The sequence below is a fragment of the Sminthopsis crassicaudata genome, chromosome 1, assembly GCF_048593235.1.
Source record: "Sminthopsis crassicaudata isolate SCR6 chromosome 1, ASM4859323v1, whole genome shotgun sequence".
Lineage (NCBI taxonomy): Eukaryota > Metazoa > Chordata > Mammalia > Dasyuromorphia > Dasyuridae > Sminthopsis > Sminthopsis crassicaudata.
This window is the reverse complement of record NC_133617.1, coordinates 546,976,696-546,997,866: the sequence shown is the minus strand read 5'-3', so window position 1 is coordinate 546,997,866 and position 21,171 is coordinate 546,976,696. Positions and strand designations below refer to the sequence as shown.

Genomic DNA, 21,171 nt, shown 5'->3' with positions numbered 1-21,171 from the left:
CTGGAATTCTATGACTTCCACTAAGCTTATTGTTAGCAATGATTCCTTTGGCCCATCTGACTTCATTCTCCAAAATATTTGACTTTTGGGTCAGTAACCACACTATCCTGATTATCAGTGATGTAAAGCGCTTTCTTCTAAAATTCTTCTATATATTCTTGCTGCTTCCTCTTCTACTTCTATTAAGGACCTACCAGTTTTGCCCTTTATTATGCCCATTTTTGCAGGAGATATTTGCTTGATCTTTCTTATCATCCTGAAGAGATCTGTTGTCTTTCCTGTTGTTTTGTTTTCTTCTATACCTATGCATCGGTCGTTTAAGAAAACTTTTTTATATCCCCTTGCTATCCTCTTACATTCAGTTGACTATGTCTTTGCCTTTTACTTTGCTTCTTTCCTCAGGTGTTTTTAAAGCCTTATTAGATAGCCAGTTTGCTTTCTTCTCTGTTTCTTTGGGCTGTTTTTTGTAGCTGCCACCTGTGAACCTCTTATTTATAGTTCTTCATGCACTCTATCAACCAGACCTGTTTCTTTGGGTTGTTTTTTGTAGCTGTCACCTGTGAAACTCTTATCTATAGTTCTTCATGCACCAGACCTAATATTTAGAAACTTTTCATCATCTCTACTATGTATTCGTAAAAAAATATTGAGATCATACCTATTCATTCTGATAATTTTTCTCCTATATTCTTATTTTGCAATTAGAAGCTCATTAAATATTGATTATTCAAGCTTTTTAGGCCAACAGGAAAACCATAGCTATAAGATCCAACAGGAAAATCAAATAGGGTAGATCAGTTTAAAAGCAAAAAGGGAAAAAATGAATATATTTGAACTATTATAGCAAACTCTAGAACAGAGATATTTAACTCAGGATCAATATTTTTTTATTTAAAACTAAATACAAAATAAGAAAAAACAAGTTAGAAAAAGACAGAAAAGGAAATTTTTTTTAAATAGTCATGTGCACATTAGCACAGCAGGGAGGGTTCAAAATATATAACAATAAATTTCCACTTCCAAGAAAGCATATATAATAATAGAAGAGATAATTTTCCTGACTCTTCATCTTTTCTTTGCTTCCTGTAGGTGATTCTATGCATTTTTTGCTTTTTTTTCTTTTTCTTCCCATTTATTCTCCCAACCCCTCCAAGAAGGCTACAGTTAAGCACGTGTATATATGTGTATATGTATATATGTATGTGTGTGCATATATATATATATATATGTGTGTGTGTGTGGGTGTCTGTAGGTATGTATATATACTCACACCTACACCCTCACATACACACATGCCTACATATACATATATATGCATTTACACATATGTAAATATGCATCTAAACAATATTAATTATAAATATATTTAATTACATATTATATATTAAATATAATTATAACTACAATGTAGTTGGCATATAATGTAGATTCTTTTAATTGAATCTTGAAGTTTGACTTTGAGATCAATGATTACTAGTCCTATTTATTCTCTAATAAATTCTACTCCTAACCTTTGTTATGATGTTTATGTATATATCTTATTTACTATCCTTGCTAACTCTTCTACTTTGATTCGATTTTTTAACTTGCCTTGCTATTACTTAACCTCCTTCTACCCATGGGTCCCTTCCTTATCTTCTCCTTCCATCTTTTCCCTTCCTCTTTATCCCTTTCCCAATAATCTACATACCTTGTTCCATAGTCCATAAACTTTTTTTAAAAAACTTAACTATTTCACTATGATTAGTTTCCTTCATAAACTCTATGTATTTAATTTTATTGTATGCATTTAAAAATAGTATTTTGTGAAGAGATCCATAGACTTTATCAGACTGCCAAAGTGGTCCATCACATACATACACACACACACACACACACACACACACACACACATACACAAACAAATTAAAGGATCTTGCTCTAAGAGAACTGTTAGGCATTGAGTGAACTTGAACAAAGGGATACAATGATACAACAGATTAGCATATAAATATTCAAACAAGCAAAAGTTATCAAATATAATCTGTTCAACCTATAAAGAAACAAACAAAAAACTAATTATTTACAATTGCTGTCTAAAAGAAAAGAGAGAGGTTGGCTAAGTGACAGTGAATTGAGCAGTGGCCCTGCAGTTTGGAGAACCTGAGTTCCAATCAGCTTTAAACACTTGATACTTACTAGCTGTATGACCTTGGACAAGTCATTTACCCCTAATTTTCCTTGGAAAAAGAAAAGGGAAGAGGGAAAACATTGCCAATGAGGGAATGTGATAAGTAGAGCCTCAGGTGAAGAATATCTCTAGCAAATCCCTCAAAATGCAAAAGTTTCCAATATGTGTCCTAGATGAAGCCTATCACATGTGTTCCCAAATATCATTTAACTAATTAACAAAAATTAGTTTTTACAAAAGATTATTTACTGAAAAGTTATGGTAAGGACCACAGTTAAAAAAAAAAAACTACTCTTTTTCCTTTTTCAATACCTATCTACTCATCATCCAAAAAAAAAAAAAAAGTGTCAACTTAGTTCCTGAAGAGAGTAAATTCAGATATAAAGTGGTGCTGCAAAGCAATCACCCCCAATTAGGGGGAAGAATCACCACCACATTCACTTCTGTATATGACTTTGCCAAAGGACAAGTCAATTCTGTTGCTCAGCTGCTCTGGCTCCTTGTGGGACTGCTCAGGCAGGTTATCTCCAAGACTACTACATGGTCTCCTTACCAGGCTCAGCTGAGACTGTCATTGACTTCAAGATTTGAATCGCAGATGACTTTGAAGGACTTATCTTCAACAATGCCTGAGTGCACTTCTTGATGAATTTTACAATATCGCTGGATGCCTAGTGTCCTCTTCTCAGGATAAGCATTAATCTCAGATCAGGGACGCACAAGAAATGAGAGTGCCATTCCAAAGGCAAATGCATGCTAAGCAAGGAGAAAACACAGGCAAAACTGTTGCCCTTCTTTCACCAAGAGATTTACAACAGTTCTTTCTCCACAAAAAACATCAGGAAAGAGAACAAGAGATCTCAAATTTTTTTAATGCTTGCAAAAAAAATTTATTTTCTATTGTGAAAAAAATCCTTCCACTCCTAGGCAATGATTCTATTCATCTCTTCTAAGACTGAGAACTAGAATTTCTGTTGTTGCCGGCATCCAAATGCTTACCAGAGATTGTCACATGCACAATTATGGCAAAAATCGATTTAAAGATTTTTGGTCACCATTTATTTAGCCAATGGGAAACAGAGGATACCTCTGAAGAGAGTAAAAGCTCTACTTCATTATACTTGCCTGAAAGGATTCTCATCAAACCTCCATATGGGTTTGAACCAAACAGTATTCATCACAAATGCCCTAAAAATATTGTGCCCTCAGATGCATCCTTATATAATGGACAGCAACCTACTGTGCAAAAATCTAGGGACCTCCAGAAAATTATGACCCAATGAAATACCTAGACAGTATATTTCAAGAAATCATAAAAGAAAATTGTGTCTTGGAAACAAATGACAAAGAAAAATAGAAATAATCTACCTAGCAGTGCCTAGCAATCCCAGATTTAACACAGTCAAGAATGTGATGGCTAAAATCTTGAGTGTTCAAATCAAAACTACTACAAGAAGGGGTCAGCTAGGTAGCACAGGGGATAAAGCACCAGCCCTGAATTCAGGAGCACCCGAGTTCAAATCTGGTCTCAGACACTTACTACTTCCTAGCTGTATGACCCTGGGAAAGTCACTTAAAACCAGCCTCAAAAAAAAAAAAATTACTACAAGAAACCAAAAAGAAAGTTCTCATTCATGTAAGCTACCAAGATCAAGATCACATAGTGGAAAATATTATAAAAGAAAAATCTTAAAATGTAAACATTCTAAAAGGCAAAAGATAAGGTTTTAAAACAGAGACTAACACCTTGAAAAATTGTGCTACCCTGTGGAGGGGAAATAGGAATTTTTAAAAAGTAGAGAGCTTTTAATAATTATAGAAGAAAAGGTCATAACTCAACAGAAACTGAGAAATAGAAATGTAGGAGTTAAAAGAAACCTAAAATGATAAATACATTTGAGCAATTGGAAGAAGATAAACTGTGAAGAAGCATTTCAAAAACACAAGGCCTACAGATGGGTTTGTTGAAGAGGGGAAAGAAGAAATAGGAAAAATGGCATATAATAGAGAAGAATTGAGGAAGAAGAGAGAAGTTATTAATTTGTATAATAAAAATACTTGAGAAGAAAAGCATACAAATGTGAAGGAGTAGGAGGAGGAACAGGATTCTCCTGAACTCACTCTTCTCTGAAACAGGCAAAATAATTTTTTAAAAACATGTTCATGGTATAGAAATACATTAAACTAATCAAAGAAACAGATGGTATCAGAAGAGAGGGGGAGGAACAAGGGGAGGCCAAGAATCCTTGAAGGAATAGTCATAAACAAAATAAACTTTGACTGTAGAGGCTTGATCATAAAAGGAATTTTTAAAAAGAAAGGGATAAGAACTAGAGATCAGGGTCAGAGCTTAGCAAAGAGAAGAGCCACAGAAGAATAAACAGATTGGGAAATTTTATATTGCCAGTGGTGATCAGATTCCTCTTAAAAGAGGGGAAAGTATAGGAAGGTAGAAGAAAATATATAATTAGCAATTTTTAACAGTGTACATAAAATAGAATGAAATCACCCTTTAAATGACAAGGTAGCAAAATGGATTTGAAAGTAGTATCTGATAATATATTATAACATTTACAAAAAGACTTGAAACAAAAATCACTATGAAATTGAGAAGCTATATTGGAATTTATTATTCTTTAGATCAAAAATTTAAGAATAGCAATTACAATCTTAAGCAAAGCATCAGAAAAAAATGGACATTGTTAAAAGAGATAAACAGAAAAATTATCCTTAAAAGCACCAAACAGAATGATATAACATCAATACTATACACATATATAAATATATATTTGTACTTATATATATATGCATATATCTATGGACCATAGCATATAAATACTTAAATAATAAATTCATTTAACTTAAAAAAAGCCATTTGGAAACTGTAATATACCCTTTCATATCTAGACAAGTCCAACAAAAATAAAAATAAGAAAGCCATTAAGGACCTGAATACAATATTAGAAAACTTGGATTATGACAGATTTCTGGTAATTAGCAAATAAGAATTGACAACCTCAAAAACTTGAAAATAAGATGATATCACTCTGATGGCAAAAAGTGAAAAGGAATTAATAAGCTCTTTATGAATATGAAAGAGGAGAGCATAAAAAACTGGCATGAAGATTAACATAAAAAACCCTAAATTCATGGCAACTGCTTCCATCACTTTCTGGTAAATAGAAGGACAAGATATGGAAGCAATGTCAATTTTGCATTTTATGACTCAAAGATCATTGCAAATGGCATCTTTAGCCATGAAATTTTTTAAAATTGCCCCTTTGAAGGAAAGTTATGGTAAATCTGTCCAGCATACCAAAAATTAGAAACATCACCTCGCCAAAAGAATCCATATAGTCAGAGTTATGGTATTTCCCACAGATTTCACAGTATGGTTATGAGCATTGGAATGAAAAGAAGGCTTGAGTGTCACAGAATCAACACTTTTGAATTGTGGTGCTAGAAAAGACTTTTAATAGTTCCTTGGACATCAAGAGATCAGTTCAATCAATATTTAAAATAGTTCAGACTATTTATTAAAAGGTCAAATACTTGAAACTGAAGCTTAAATACTTTGACTATATGATGAGAAAATAAAACTCATTGAAAAGGATTCTAATGATGGGAAAGATTGAAGGCAAAAGGAGAAAGGGATGAGATGAATATATAGTGGCATGAAAACAACAAACATAAAATTGGACAAATTTAGAGAGATAGAGGGAAGAAGGGCTGGCATTCTATGGTCCATAGTCCAATCATGAAGATTGGACATGACTGAATGACTGAACAAAAAAAAGTCACAAAAGCTTTGTTTAAAAAATAGAAAAAAAAATAGAAATAAATATTTCCTTGACTGGTCACAGTAAAAGAAAAACATAATAAAGATTATTTGAAGAAAGAAATCAGAAGCAAATGGAAAATAAATATTTTCATACTCAAAATAGATCAAATAGAAAAAAGTGGGTAATTTGGATTATACTTCAAAAGTCACTAAACAGTACATATCCTTTGGCACATCACTACTTGGCTTATACTCTAAAGAAAACAAAGAAAGAGGAGTGGGATGCATATATACAAAAATTTTCACAACAATACTTTTTGTTATATCAAAAACTGGAAGCAAAGTGAGTGTCCATCAACTGGGAAATGGCTGAACAAACAATTGTATATTGACATAGAAGAATTATATTATGCTATAAGAAGTGATTAATATAAGGGTCCCAGAAAAATCTGGGAGGTTTTTTATGAATTGATGCAGAATGAAGTATATAAAAACAAAAGAGCCAATTCTTATATAATTACTGAAGCATTTTAAAAGAAAGAAATTATGAAAAAAATTAAAGCCTCTAACTGATCAATATAAAGAAAAATCCTGTCTTTATGACATGCCTTTACTCTCTCCTACTTACTTTTCTTCCCTTTTTAAAGGGACTTCCATCTTCATGACTCAAATGAATCTGATCTCCAGAGGTACCAATGATTTCTTAATTGCTAAAACTGATGTTCTTTTCCTAGTTTTCTTTCTTCTCAGCCCATCAGTCTATCCAACTGAATATTCTCTCCTATCTATAACTATAGTTTCTCTTGGATGTTCTTCTGTTTGTATGGTCTTTCCTTCTCAATCTCTTTTGAAGGCTTATATTTATATCACACTTCCTAACTGTAAACGTTCCTCAAATTCTGTCCTTTCCCCTCTTCTTTTCTCTGTCTACATTCTCTTGGGAAATCCATCAGTTACCATGAGTTTATCTATTATCTCTATGCAAATGACTCACATAGAGAAAGAGAGCACCAATTTCTATCTTGAGTTTCACTTCTATTTCATGAACTGAAAATTGGACATTTCAAACTAGATATCCCAGAGTCATCATGAATACTTGTTCAAAAAAGAAGTTATCTTTGCTCCCAAATTCTGGCCTCTTCTGAGCTTCCCTATTTCTTTTTTTGTTTTTTGCTGAGGCATTTAGGGTTAAGTGACTTGCCTAAGGTCACACTGCTAGGAAGTGTTAAGTGTCTGAGGTCACATTTGAACTCAGGTCCTCCTGACTTCAGGGTTGGTACTCTAACCACTGTACCATCTAGCTGTCCCACTTTCCTATTTCTTTTGAAGATCTCCTCATCCTGGCTCATATATTTGGTATTGTCCTCAAAACTTTATTCTCTGTTATGCCACAAAGCCAATCAATCATAATCTTGTTTCTACCTCAATCCATAACATTCTTACATCTGATCTGCTCTATTCAATTACAAATCTTGTACTTTTAATTCAGTCTCCAAGCAGTTCTAACAAGTTATTGCAAGAGCCTCTCTCATCACACTTATCTCAAGTTTCTCATGATTCTAATGTTATGGTCTTCTTGGAGAAAGAAGGATAAACAACAATAATAACTCACTACTCTAGTGCATCCTATATTCTACTTCCAAAATATTTTTCCTTAAGCATAGATCTGACCATTTGACTCTCCCAATCAATCAAATCCAATGGCTTCCATTGCCTTTAAAACAAGAGTTCTTAACCCAGAGTCTGTGAATTTTTTAATATTACTTTGATAACTATATTTCAATGTAATGGTTCCCTTTGTAATATTAAGAATTTTTAAAACTTTTTTTCTCAATAATATATTATTTTTCCAAGTACATGTAAGGGTAGTTTTCAGTATTCATTTTAATAAGATTTTACATTCCAAATTTTTCTTTTTCTCTCCTTTACCTCCTCCCTACCCAAGATAGCAAGCATTCTAATATAAATTATTATACATATATAATCCTTTTAAATATATTTCCATATTTGTCATGTTGTGCAAGGAAAATAAGAACCAAAAGGGAAAAAATCTTGAGAAAGAAAAAGCAGATTTTTAAAAAGTTGAAAATACTACGTTTTGATTCATATTCAGTCTCCAGTTTTCTCTCTGGATGCAGATTGCCTTTTCCATCCCAAGTCTATTGGGATTGTCTTGGACCATTGCATTGCTGAGAAAAGATAAGTGGATCATCACATAATCTTGCTGTTACTATGTACAATGTTCTTCTGTTTCTGCTCACTTCACTTAGCACCAGTTCATGTAAGTCTTTCCAGGCTTTTCTGAAATCATTTCTTATAGAACAATAATATTCCACTTATGTATTTTATTTATCTTATGCATTTTGAAACTATTCTGTAAAGAAGTCTACAGACTTCAACAGACTGCTACACACAAAAAAGAAATATGAAGAACCTTTGCTCTAGGATAAAATATAAATTATTCTATTTAGTTTTTAAAACCTTATACAAGCTGGTCCCAATTTATCTTTATTGGATTTTATTCTTCTTCCCACACACTGAAGTCCAGCCAAACTACTTTTCTTAAGGTTCCTCACATATGACATTGCATCTCCTATCACTGTGCCTTTGCTCTACCCATCCTCCCTATACATACTCCATCTTTTACTCTGTGCCTCTGCCTTAAGGACCATCTTCTGCATGAAATCTTTACTAATCATTTCACCTGATATTGTTCTCTTTCCCAAACTACTTTTTATTTAACTTCTTTGTATATATTCGTATTTATTCATTCTACATTTATGCCACACATGTATTTATAGATACACTTTTGTTTTACCCATTAAATGGAAAGTTAATTTCAAGTAGGAATTTTTTCATTCTTTGTTCAAATATCTCTGGCACTTTAGCATAGTGCCTAGCATTGCCTTAATAAGATCTTTTTGAATACTGATTGTTATTCAATAACTATAACTTCATGTCATCTAAAAATCTGATAAGTATATTATCTATGAGATGCAAGAAGTTTGTTCTAAGATATAATAAGTAATCTTAAAGCTAATTTTTTTTAAAAAAAGGATTATTTCCCAACTACTTTCTAAAAACAACTAATCATTTCCTAACACTAATACCTGAAAATAAATAAATATAAAATGATTACTGATCTATTCACCAGTGGGGAGGGGGTAGTTATTGGATACTTTGGGTTCTTTGTCCCTCTGGAAAAAGATAAATTGATCCTGAGAAACAATATCCTTTTAAGATTGATTATTTACATTTTATAATGATAAATGTTAGAAGTATAAGGGATCCTAAACATTATCCAGTCCAATACCTTATAAACAGACCTAGGTACATAAAGTGGATTGCTAGCTAGTTAGTGATAGGCAGGATTCAGTCACAGTTCTCTTGATTCCCCAGTTCCCTTTCATATATATCATATTACCTTCCTTAAAAGGCAGTTTTCCAACTTCAAGTTACCACCTTACTACCATCCTTCCCATATGGAAAGTTCATTGTTCTTTGCATCCAATACACTGACTTTTAACTTTTAACACAAATCAACAATAATGATTACCAAATTCAAAAAACTCGAGGATTTAGAACTGGAAGTACCTAAGAGACTAATCAGTACAATGCTCTCAATTTGACAAGTTAAAAAAAGTTGGAAGCCCAAAGAAATGATGTAATTTGTCCAAAGACACACAATTCCTAAGTAGCAATGGCAAAACTGGATCTATATAAGACATCTGGATAAGAGCAGTCTCAATCAACAAAATTTCTGAATTTACATAATTAACATAAAGCCACACACTTGGATATTAAGAAATAGTTTGATAGCAAATACACATTGATGACATAAACTTTCCTTTTTGGTCATAATTTCTGAAGACTTTGACAAAAAATAATTGATTTGTTCTCACTAATAAAGCATAAAAGTATATTTAGAAGATTATTTTACATTCAAGGAAAATTATCATTTGTGTCATACACTAGACTCCAATAGTGTGCTTTTTTTAATGAAATAAATGACATGGGAAAACAATCATAATACTAGGCAGAAATAATTAATAAATTAATTTAAATTAAATTAATAAAGAATATAAAGAGAATTAAAAAGATTGAGGTTTTTGAGGAAGTACCAACAAGGGAACAACAAAAATGGCAGGATATATATATAAGATATCTCTAGCTAATATAAATAGAATCAGGACGCTTTGATTTGAAATCTGGGTTGCCACTTAATATCTTTGCCACTTAATACCTTTATATCTCTGTGGACCTAAGTTCCTTCATCCATAAAACAAAGTGATCCCACATAAACTATGTGATCTTTAGAGCCCCCTCCAGTTCTTATCCCTATGATCTAATAGTAGTTAATATGTCTTCAACACTCTAAAAGTAAAAAGTCTTTCCAGTGATGCATGGGTACATGAGAAAGAATACATGAAAATTCCTCTCTGTTTCTGTGCATTATTTTGCATGCAATAGTTAAATTTGTTTAGCAGATTTAATACATCACAATGATTTTGATGAACAAGGTCCTCCTAGAAAAGTAGTAGAAAATTCAGGTATTGATTTTATGAACTTGATCTTTTTCTTTTTATATAGGTGAAAAATGCAGCTGCCAATGTACTCAGGGAAACATGGCTAATTTACAAAAATACAAAGCTGGTAAAAAAAATAGATCATTCAAGAGTAAGAAAACATCAGCGTAAATTCTTACAAGCAATTCATCAGTAAGTAGTAATTTTTCTCCCATTCTGCTCTTATATCTGTGGATTTATATTAGAGGAAAAAGTTGATTTCCAGAGGGTATTAAATGGCAAAGTAGTGTTTTTTTTTAAGATATGAAGATTTTTAAACACCACATAATTTGTAAATTCCTTGCATATTTGAGAGATTACATATATGATACGTCATCAATAAAATTAATTGTAGAAATAAAAATTTGATTTATTAGTAGATACTTAAGACTCTTATTTCACATGTTACACTTTCAAATTATTGCTATAGATATTGTTGAGGATTTGTTACATAACAAAGCATATGAATCTTTGTTTTGCTCTTAGAGAATTAGACTGGTTCTACAAGATATCCAACATCTGCATAAAAGCAGAAATCTTCAATATATTTTCTGAATTTAACATTATACACAAAATATCAAATACTTAAATATTAAGAAATATTTACATAATTGAGTTTTTCAGCTCCCTTCCACATTGTAATTTTAACATATGGTTCTATAGCCTTGAATTCTTTCTATTAGCAATATCTTACTCTTAATGCTGATGTTAAAGAGAATGATTATATGATGTTATATTTTCTTATCTCATAACACATCAAATTTCAAGAAAGAAATACATATACAATATGGTTTTATATTTGAAGGCACTGGTTTTTAGGACTCAGGACCTTTCCTTTCTAAGGGTGGATGCATCATTTATGTGTGTATTTTTCCTGGGGATATTGACCATTATCATTTTATTTCCTTTTACCTCATTACATCCTCAAGAACTGGGACTAAATGTGTTTTTTTAACCTCTCAAGATGATTTGTTTCACAAAAAATCACAATGTCTTTTATAATGTTAACATGCAAGAGAATAATTGAAAAAAAAAGATCTTTTGATTCCTAGTCTCTTGCTCTGTTCAAGATATTAAACCTTTGTATCTTCCTAAGTCTAAAATATTGTATCAAACAGAACAAACTTTTGGAAGTTTCTTCTGATTATTTTCAATAATTTATCTAACCAACACAGTATCATTAAAATTTTGTTGGAACTTTACAATTCACTCACTTCTTTTATACCTGTCATTCTTTCTCATAAATTTGTATGTTTTTATCTATTCAATTATTTTTTCTGTTGACTGTATATGTTAGTTTACATGTTTCAAGAGCAGATAGTTCCCGTATATTTTTGTTCTTATAAGTATATGCATTACCAGTGCATTGAACAAAGTATGTTCATATGTATTATAAAGGAAACATCTATATGATTGGGAGAAAGTCTGTTGCCAAGTCCTTTTGATCTACTTTTATAATCTCTCTCATATATGCCTTCTTTCCTGACACTGCCACCACTCTGGTCCAGTCCCCCATCATCTGACACCTGGACTGTTGTAATACTCTGCTCCTTATTCTTCCTTTCTTAAGTCTCTCCCCACTCTAATCATCCTCTACTCAGTTATCAAATTGATCATCTTAAAACACATTTGACCATGTCATACCAGCTCCCATTCAATAAATTTCAGTGATTCCTTCTTGCTTCCAAAATCAAATATAAAATTATCTCTTTGACTTTTAAATGCCTTCATAACTTGCCTCCTTCCTCTCCACCTTCTTTGTCTTCTTATACTTATACTCCATGATCCAATGACAGTAGCCTTCTTGCTCTTTCTAGTCCAAGACACTCCATTTCTTAACTGAGAATTTTTATCAGCCCAATCTGGAATTCTCTCCTGGCTTCCTTCCCTTAGTGTCTCCCCTTTTAGTCTCCTTATAGTCCCTTATAAAATCCTACTTTGCACAAGCAGCCTCTCCAAATTTCCCTTATTTTTAATGCCTTCCCTCTAGGAGATTTATCCATATTTTAATGTGTATATATTATTTCTACATGGCATGTTGTCTACCCAAATAGACTGTGGCCTCCTTCAGAATAGGGACTGGGTTTTGTTTTGGTTTGGTTTCTTTGCCTTTCTTTGTATCCCCAGCACTTAGCACAGTGTCTGGCTCATAGTAGGTTCTAAAAATACTTGTTGACTGACTGACTGATTAGAGCATATGAAGATGCAGAGACAGGTCTGGAGAGGTAAGTATTAGCATTGTGTGAATAGTGGAATACAAATTGAATAATATGGATATTATTATAAATGAATGTATGTATGCTATATTTACATGTGTGATTTCATATAAACCAAAATACATAAAATAAAAATTGTAAATCATAATCCCAAATATATTAACAAATATTAAAATTATTTTAATGGTATTATGATATGCCATATTTTGTGTTAAAATGAATTGAAGAAACACCCGTTATCAGATATTGTCTCTACTGCTGTTTCTCCAGTAATATGAATTTACAACATTTTGAACTCTGACTTGAAGCAATTTTCAAAGACGACAAATCTCATTTTACTGACCAATAATGTGATAGTCCTGTGCATATTGTTTTTAGGAAAACTATATTTTCAAATGTGAGATTGTGTGTTTATAAGTTTGTGTCATATAAGTTTATTCTGATAATACATAATCTTAATTTACTTGGTTGAAGTTTAGAAAAATTTTTAAAAGCGCATAGGGCTCGATTCTTATGGCAAGGTCTTTGATAGATTCAACAGTGAGAGTTTTTGCTTTAGACTTTGATAGTTGAATGAGTACTAAAAATTAATTTGTTTGATAGAGTTCTGGTTTTTGCTGTTTTGTAATTACTCCAGGGAGCTTTACTTATTAATTTTTGGTAAATCTAATGGTTTTTGTTTAATCTATCCTTTTCCACTTCCCTCCTCATTTTTCCTCTTCCTCAACCCCCTTAATACTTCTCCTACTCCTCAATAATTGACCTCTTGATTTGTGCCATTTAATTTTAAATGAATTTTCAATGTAGTTTATCTTTTGGATTGACAAATGTATGTCATGGAGCTATTAGATTCAGAATGTTTTTATTCTTTCCATTGTGATTTTGGCTTTTAAATTTATCATTTTATGATCCTTCTTATAAGTCTATTGGTAATATGAACCTTTCCCATAGATAACAGAAGATGGATAAATAGATATGTGAATAGACTCATCTATCCATCTATCTATCTAATATGTAAATATTAAATACATAGAAGGATATATATATGCATAAAATAGGTCTTGATTATCTTCTCATAAAACCAAACTTCTGAAGAATTCAAAATGAAATAAAAAAGTATTTCAAAAGTAAAATTCATTTTCTGTGATTGTTTAAAATCTATTTCTATTCAAATCATGTCAGTAGAGGTTGCCTTCCATCCAAAATATTTCATGCTATTGTTTCTAATATCAATTCATGTATAAAAGATACCAAGACACTTTTATTTTTTTAATTTCTTTGTTATGAATGAAAATTGGATAATTATTTTCCATTTTCAGCCCCACTTATTTTGAATCATCACTATTACTATGTATATAACCAGAACTTTGAGGAGAATTTGCTGCCTGGAGGGGAGGTTGTGGGGATGGGGGACAACAATGTAGAAAAACTGATGGGGTGAAATAATAAACACTAGGAAGAGTTTGGTGAAACATATGAACCTACAGAATTAGTGCAGGACCTTCCAGCTGGTGAATCGAGCCCCCTGTGTCCATCTGACCACCATTTATGTTCTTTTGTTCCAATATATTTTACAGTTTCTTTTCTTTTGTTTTGTCTTTTTATTTCAACAAAATGAAAATAGAGCTCGGAAGTAAGTTGTATGAGCTGCTCTGCTCAACATTTGCAGAATTTACTACCGTCTGCATGCAACCAGCAGATCCTTTATTTGTGAATTTCAGTAGTCTGATTGCTACCATAGAAATGTGATCCAAATTCATGGTCTTTTTTCTGTGATAAGTGAAGTTCACAAGGAAGGACTCAGTATGTTTCTTACTCTTTTCCTCCCTCTCCTCCCTTTTTTAACTTTGAGGGGAAAAACCCACAACACACAAACCTGCATGTTATCTTTTATTCTGGCAGCTGCAGCTAAAATAAGACCATTTCCTATTAGATCTTTATAATGACAGTTATTAGAAAAAAACAAACAAACAAACAAACCAGGAAGCCAATCAAGGTTAAGAGGACTTAATATTTTAAGCAAAGAAAAGTTTAGTTCAGGCAAATATATATAATTTCATCTTAACCTTGCCAAACTCTGTGAGAAAATCATGATGGGCAAAATTCTACTTTGAGATATAAGTATAACATAATTGCTTAAGGGATCAACCAGGCACCATCTCTTGGTATGTAAAATACTTAACTGATGCTTTCTATGATTTTTCTCTGATCTGAAGGGCATGATTTTCCACCCCCTCAAGATAACTTCAAAAATGTAAACATTTATCTTTGTACCTAAAGCCATATTGACATTCTAGTTCTGTTATAAAACTTTATAAGTGAAGAGGGCTAAGATGATTATCAGTGGTGGTGGTAGTGGTGATGATGATGATGATGATGATGATGATGATAGGAAATAATAGTATCAGTAGCCACAGTGATTTAATATTCTGGAAAGTACTTTATATATAATTTTTATTTGATTTTAGGAAATATCCAATCTAACTCCTTATTATACAAATGAGGATGCAGTTTGTTCAGAGTTAGGGGAAAAGATAAAATAGTGGTCTTAGTTTCTATATTGCTTATCTAGCATATCATATTATGTAGTTATAATAAACATATAAATTTACTATTTTAAAGGTGTCCGTAAACTTAGTATGTAAAAACTATCACAGTGATACACAGCATTTAAGTGGAAATATTCCTTTGGAATCTTCTGTTTAGGACCAAAGCTCTTAATATTTTTTGGTGTCATACAGTCTGGTGAAGCTTAAGGACACCTTCTCAAAATAATATTTTAAATACATAAAATATTTAGGCTTACAAAGGTAACAAATTTTACTGAAATATGGTATCAAAATATATTTTTAAAAGTTTACAGAACTCAAGTTAAGAATTTGTAGTTTAGGGATTAATTTACAACATTCCATCTTTAATCTTTTTTAATGAAAAGGTATACCATATAGTATAATTTCAATTTCTTATTCTCTCAAAGAAAAGATAAATAATCTAAAATTATTATAGATTGAAAGAACAAAGAATATTTTGCCATAATGTGGCAGCTCTGGTGACACATGGGTTATTGTAATTTCAAAAAAATTAAAGATTTGAAGAAATTTCCCCTGTAATTCTTGCCTTAAAAGTTAAAGGATTTTCCTGTATAATTATGTAACTAGCTTAATACAACTATTTAAGTAGTTTAAACTGATTGCTCTTTTTAAATTATTGAGCTTCTAAACTATGAGTTCAATTTTGATGATGGTTTTTTCAAAGTAATTTTTATTTTAGGAGTAGCTCTGCTTGATCTATTCATTTTTTAGAGTACATTATACTTTTACTTTTTGGGTATAAGAAATCTAATTTGTAACTATTAATAAGGACTTGTTTCTTTGAAATGCCAAGAATGATGGTGTTGGAGAGATTGTACCAAGTAATAATTTTCCCATAAGTAATATACAATGTAAATCAATTTTAACCCATCATTTGGGGAAAAAAAAGTTTCATTTTTTCATTTTTACTTTTAAGGTATACATAAAGCAAGATTGAGAAAATATTGCATTTATTTAAAAAAAAAAAAGTATTTTCCCTCAAAGCATTTTAAAATGTTAGGGCTTATGTGTATACAAATTTGAAAACAAGATTTTATCAAGCAAATTTATCAAGCAGTTGAAGTAAAATTCAAGCAGAGCAAGAAAAAAAGTGAAAGAATTATGAACATTTAAAATTTTAATATGCTGCTGGTTGAATAAAAGTTACATTTAAATTAATAAGAATCTCACTTATCACTGTTTTCATCAGCCTAAAACACTTACCCCAATCCATTTCAGACTAAACAGGGCTAATTATTGTATCTGCTCATATAGGCATAGGAAGGTATTGAATGACTATGACACTAATGAAATCTCATTTGCTTTATATGTTTCTTCCTATGTCTATTTGTCATGATACTGAAGCTTCAAGGAATGTTGTGGCTTTCTCTCATATGAATAAATCCTTACTACCCCTTTTCAAGTACAACTTAAACCAAAGATGGATAATAGTCCTGAGGACATCACATTTCTTGCTCTCTTTTTTTTGTGGTGTTAAAGAAGCATGCTTTTCATTATACCAGATACATGACCAGTTTTCAATTTTATCCCAAATATTCAAGGCATTATTCATGCAGTTATTTGCTCTTGTTAATTTTGTGCATGCTTTTGGGGAGGAAGATAAAGATAAATGAAAAAAAGAAGAAAACTATCTGACTTTAAATTTTATCTCATAGATTAAGAAGCGTAAAAATGGAACAAAGGAAATTAAATGACCAAGCAAATACATTGGTGGACCTGGTCAAGGTGAGCCCACACATTCCCTTTTCAAAAGCCAGGATTGTTTTCATGGCCCTCTAATCTGTATTTTAAGTGTTTTGTCAAGGACCATTCAGATAGAACATAATAGGACAGTGTTTGTAATTTTTATAAATACTTGAATGCCCATAGTAATTCAGTCTTGACAAAAATCTTAAGGTGAGAACAAAAAAGAAATGATTCCTTTTGATTCCTAGTCTCTTGCTCTGTTCAAGCAATCTGTTCAAGGAATCTGGTTTTTGTTTTTTATTTTATATCTGAGTTTGCATAGAAGTATCTAAAGGCAGCAGATAAAGAGCAACTAGAGAAAGAAGGAATCCAGGAGAATATAGGTGAGGAAAAAGGTTACATGAAGAGGAATTGGTTATGATGAGAAGGACCATCTCCTCATTACTATAAACTAAAGAATGGTGGGGAAAGGGATGAATAGGGATGATGTCAAAAGATCCTAAAATAAGAAATATGGGAGAAAAGAGAAATCCCAGTGAATAATTATGATTTTCTCCATAAAGAAATGACACTGAAGCTGATATTTAAATAGATAAAAGTGATTTACCCCCAACTCAAACAAATTGTAGAGACAGAACTGAGATGAAGTAGTAAATTCATTCCCCTCATTTCCAGTACTATTACCGAAGCATTAAGAAGCTTTTGATTACTAATTTTATTCTTTTTTCACTAGTTCATTATTAATATTAAAATATTATACTCACTTGTATTGCTTTAGAATGTCAGTTATTTTGTTACTTTTTTCTTTGTATTCCTTCATTTCAAGCATGCTTGAAAATATGCTTAATAAATATTTACTAAATGAATAAATGAATGGACTTATAATAATTGCTAGCACTTAGGTAACACTTTAAGGTTTATGAAGCTCTTTAAAAATATCTCATTTTATCCTTATAATAGCCCAGGGAAGCAGACACTATTATGCTCATTTTACAGATGAGGAAACTTAGAGGCAGGTTAAATGACTTGCCCAGAATCACACAGTAGTAAGTGTCTGAGACCAGTTGTTATTTTAATGTAGAGTCATTTCAATCTTAGCCAACTCTTCATGACCCATTTAGAGGTTTTTTGGCCAAAATGCTGGAATCGTTTGTCATTTCCTTCTCCAGCTCATTTTACAGAAATTAAGACAAACAGGATTAAGTGACTTGCCCAAGGCCACTCAGCTAGTGTTTAAGGCCAGATTTTAATTTAGGTCTTCCTAATTCCAGGCCTTGCACTCTATCCCCCTATCTATCTCCCAGTGAATGAATAAATAAGGAAGGAGAGAAAGAGACAGAGAGAGAAAGACAACAGGAGGGGACGAAGATGAAAAAAGGGAGAGAGAAAGAGGGAGGCAGGGAGAGAGAGAGAGAAAGAGGGAGGGAGAGAGAAGGGGGTAGACAAAGATATAGGGGAGGGGGGAAGGGGGAAGAAGACGAGGGAGAGGGATAGAAAGAGAAAGAGAAAGAGAGAGGGAAGGGGAGAGAGGGAGAGGGGAAGAAAGAGAAAGGGAGGGGGAGAGATAGAGAAGGAGAAAGAGAGGGAGAGGGGGAGGAGGGGAAGAAGGGGAAAGGGGGAGAGGAAAAGAGAGGAGAGGGAGGGGAAGAGGGGGAGAGGAAAGGGGAAAAAGGGAGAGGGGGAGGGAAGGAGAGAAGGAGAGGGGGAGGGGGAAAAGGAGCGGGGAGAGGGAGAGGAGAACAGAGGGAGGGAGAGAAAGAGAAGGAGGAGGAAGGGAGGGGGGAGGATGAAGGGAGAGGGGGGGGAGTGAGGGAGAAAAGGAGAGAGAGAGGGAGAGAGGGAGGAAAGAGAATGAGCCTCTCCCCATTAGACATCATATCAGAAGGGGGCTCTACTATTAGCACTCAAACTCTTCTGGGGTCATATCCTTTCTTCACATTACTAAATGTATGCTTTACATGCTTCCTTTTCAGACACAAAGCATCATGTATGACATGATTTCTGATCTAAATGAAAGAAGTGAAGAAATTGACAAGAGGGTAATAACCCTGGAAAATAAGTTAGAGTCTTTGATCGGTAATATTCAAGCCCTTCCTGAACTGATAAGTCAGACGATCACTAAACAACAACAAGATTTCATGGAAACTCAGATGCAAAACTACAACCAGAACGCTGCCTACAGTGCAGAGCGGTCACGGTCCTTGACCCGAAGGAGGTCCTCCTCTACAGCACCACCAACTTCATCAGAGAGTAGCTAGAAGAGAATAAGTTAACCACAAAATAAAAGACTTTTTGCCATCATATGGTCAATATTTTAGCTTTTATTGTAAAGCCCTATGGTTCTAATCAGTGTTATCTGGGTTCTGATGTCAGAATTCTGGGAACCTGAACACAATGTTTTAGGCCAAAATGAGTGAAAACTCTTTTTTTTTCTTTCAGATACACAGGGAATGCACCTATTATTACTATATAGATTGTTCCTCCTGTAATTCCACTAACTTTTTATTCATGCACTTCAAACTTTACTACTACAGTATATAATATAATAAAAAGGTTAATTTCTGCATATATTTGCTTTATCACTCCAATATAACTTTGAAAAATAATATTTTTGCATTATCTTCAAGAGCAAAAATGATCAGTGAGAACAGTTATATACCAATAACACTAATTTCCAAAATTTCAATCTGTTGGGAAAAGAAGTTAAATTCCTTGGTGCAATATTCTTTCAAATAGTATATAAAATAAGGTCACTAACACAGCCACCTTTCCATTTGTAAAAATTAAGGGTTTCTGATTAAATTGTAAGTTAAAGACTAGGTTCACTTTTATCAGGGCAACAATGGCACAGGTATCACAAGCTATTTGACTATTTTCTTCATAGAAAATTAACATGATAATGGTGCCAAGATTAACCCTAAATGAAGTAATATTTTCTCAAATGGAATTTTAGAATTTTAACCTTCTACAAAATAGATATTTCATAACTTCCCTTTTATTCATTGATCATAGGCTATCTTTTTTGCTTTCAAAGAACATATGCTTAATAGAAAGGAAAATCAATATAAGGGGTGCTTTCATTTTCATAGACCTTTTTTTAACTATAACATGCCATAATTACTTTCTCTAGGTCTGAAATAAAGTTGGGAACATTTTTGTTCATGTTTTTAAAATAAAGTACTTTTAAGATAAGTCAAAATTTACTTTTAGTTATCAATTCACTCTCATGCTGTCTTATCTTTTACTTATATCCCTTAAGAAAATGAAGAGTGAACAATTTTTTCCTCTTGTAGGACAGATGTCTGATACAGAATTATCATCTATACCAGTGGTCTTCTTTTGGTCTTTATTTTCATGTCTGGCACAAAGTAAATGAATATAAAAAAAATTTGAGAAAACATCCTGAATAATGATTACCTCACACTGACAACGTTCCTTATGTTATTCATCTAGAAGTCCTGAAAGACTTAATGTAAGACTCAGTTTGAAAAGTCATCTGTAATGTTTAACAGGGTAACATTCAGATTTCCTTCCCTTTTAAGTCATTTTGATCTCTCTAGCTTTCACTAAGAACTAAATTTTCACTTCTCAAATAAATCTCTGGCATATGATGCTGAGACTCTCAGCATCATTTTATAACTATTCCCATCATAATCATTTCCTGACCTTTGAAAGTTGCTAATACAGATATATCTTTCTTCTTTATCTGGATGTAGAATTCTGGTACAACATGTGACACGGGTAGTATGCCTGCATAAAGTGACTTTCATCATATTATGCTTTGTTGTCAGTACTAAAATCAAACATTGTCTTTCAAGGCCAAAAACATAAAAAAGTGCCATTTCTTAGGAGAACACAGACATAATATTACTACAAAAAAAAAAATCTTAGTAGCCATACATATATAAGCATATCTCCTAATCACAAGAATATTTTTGATATAAATCTATTGTCTTAATCAAAAAAGTTTGTGTTTTCATATAAAAATCCTCCTCTACAAACTTTGGGAAACACTTCAGAAAATCGTGGACATTTTTAGTATCTTATTATATTAAGGGAAAGAAAAAATAAAAAAAGGGAACGAGGGAAAAAATAGTTTATATTTCTACCTTCAACACAAAGGCTAATGTGGTATAATGATGAGATTGGGTAGTAGTCCAAT

The 21,171-nt window shown here is 32.4% G+C and overlaps 1 protein-coding gene across 5 annotated transcripts in view; it reads left to right on the top strand.

Annotated features, from left to right (window-relative positions):
• Positions 1-19,310, top strand: part of KCNN2 (potassium calcium-activated channel subfamily N member 2) — a 213,430-nt gene extending 194,120 nt beyond the window's left edge. For 4 of the 5 annotated variants that reach the window (XM_074281989.1, XM_074281988.1, XM_074281991.1 and 1 more), the window contains 3 exons: positions 10,542-10,669; positions 16,979-17,048; positions 18,983-19,310. In XM_074281989.1, coding sequence (XP_074138090.1) covers positions 10,542-10,669; positions 16,979-17,048; positions 18,983-19,267 — 483 coding nt within the window. In that variant the 3' untranslated portion in view covers positions 19,268-19,310. The remainder of the gene's footprint in view (positions 1-10,541; positions 10,670-16,978; positions 17,049-18,982) is intronic. The other variant, XM_074281990.1, reaches the window with a different exon arrangement.
• The last annotated feature ends 1,861 nt before the right edge of the window (positions 19,311-21,171 follow it).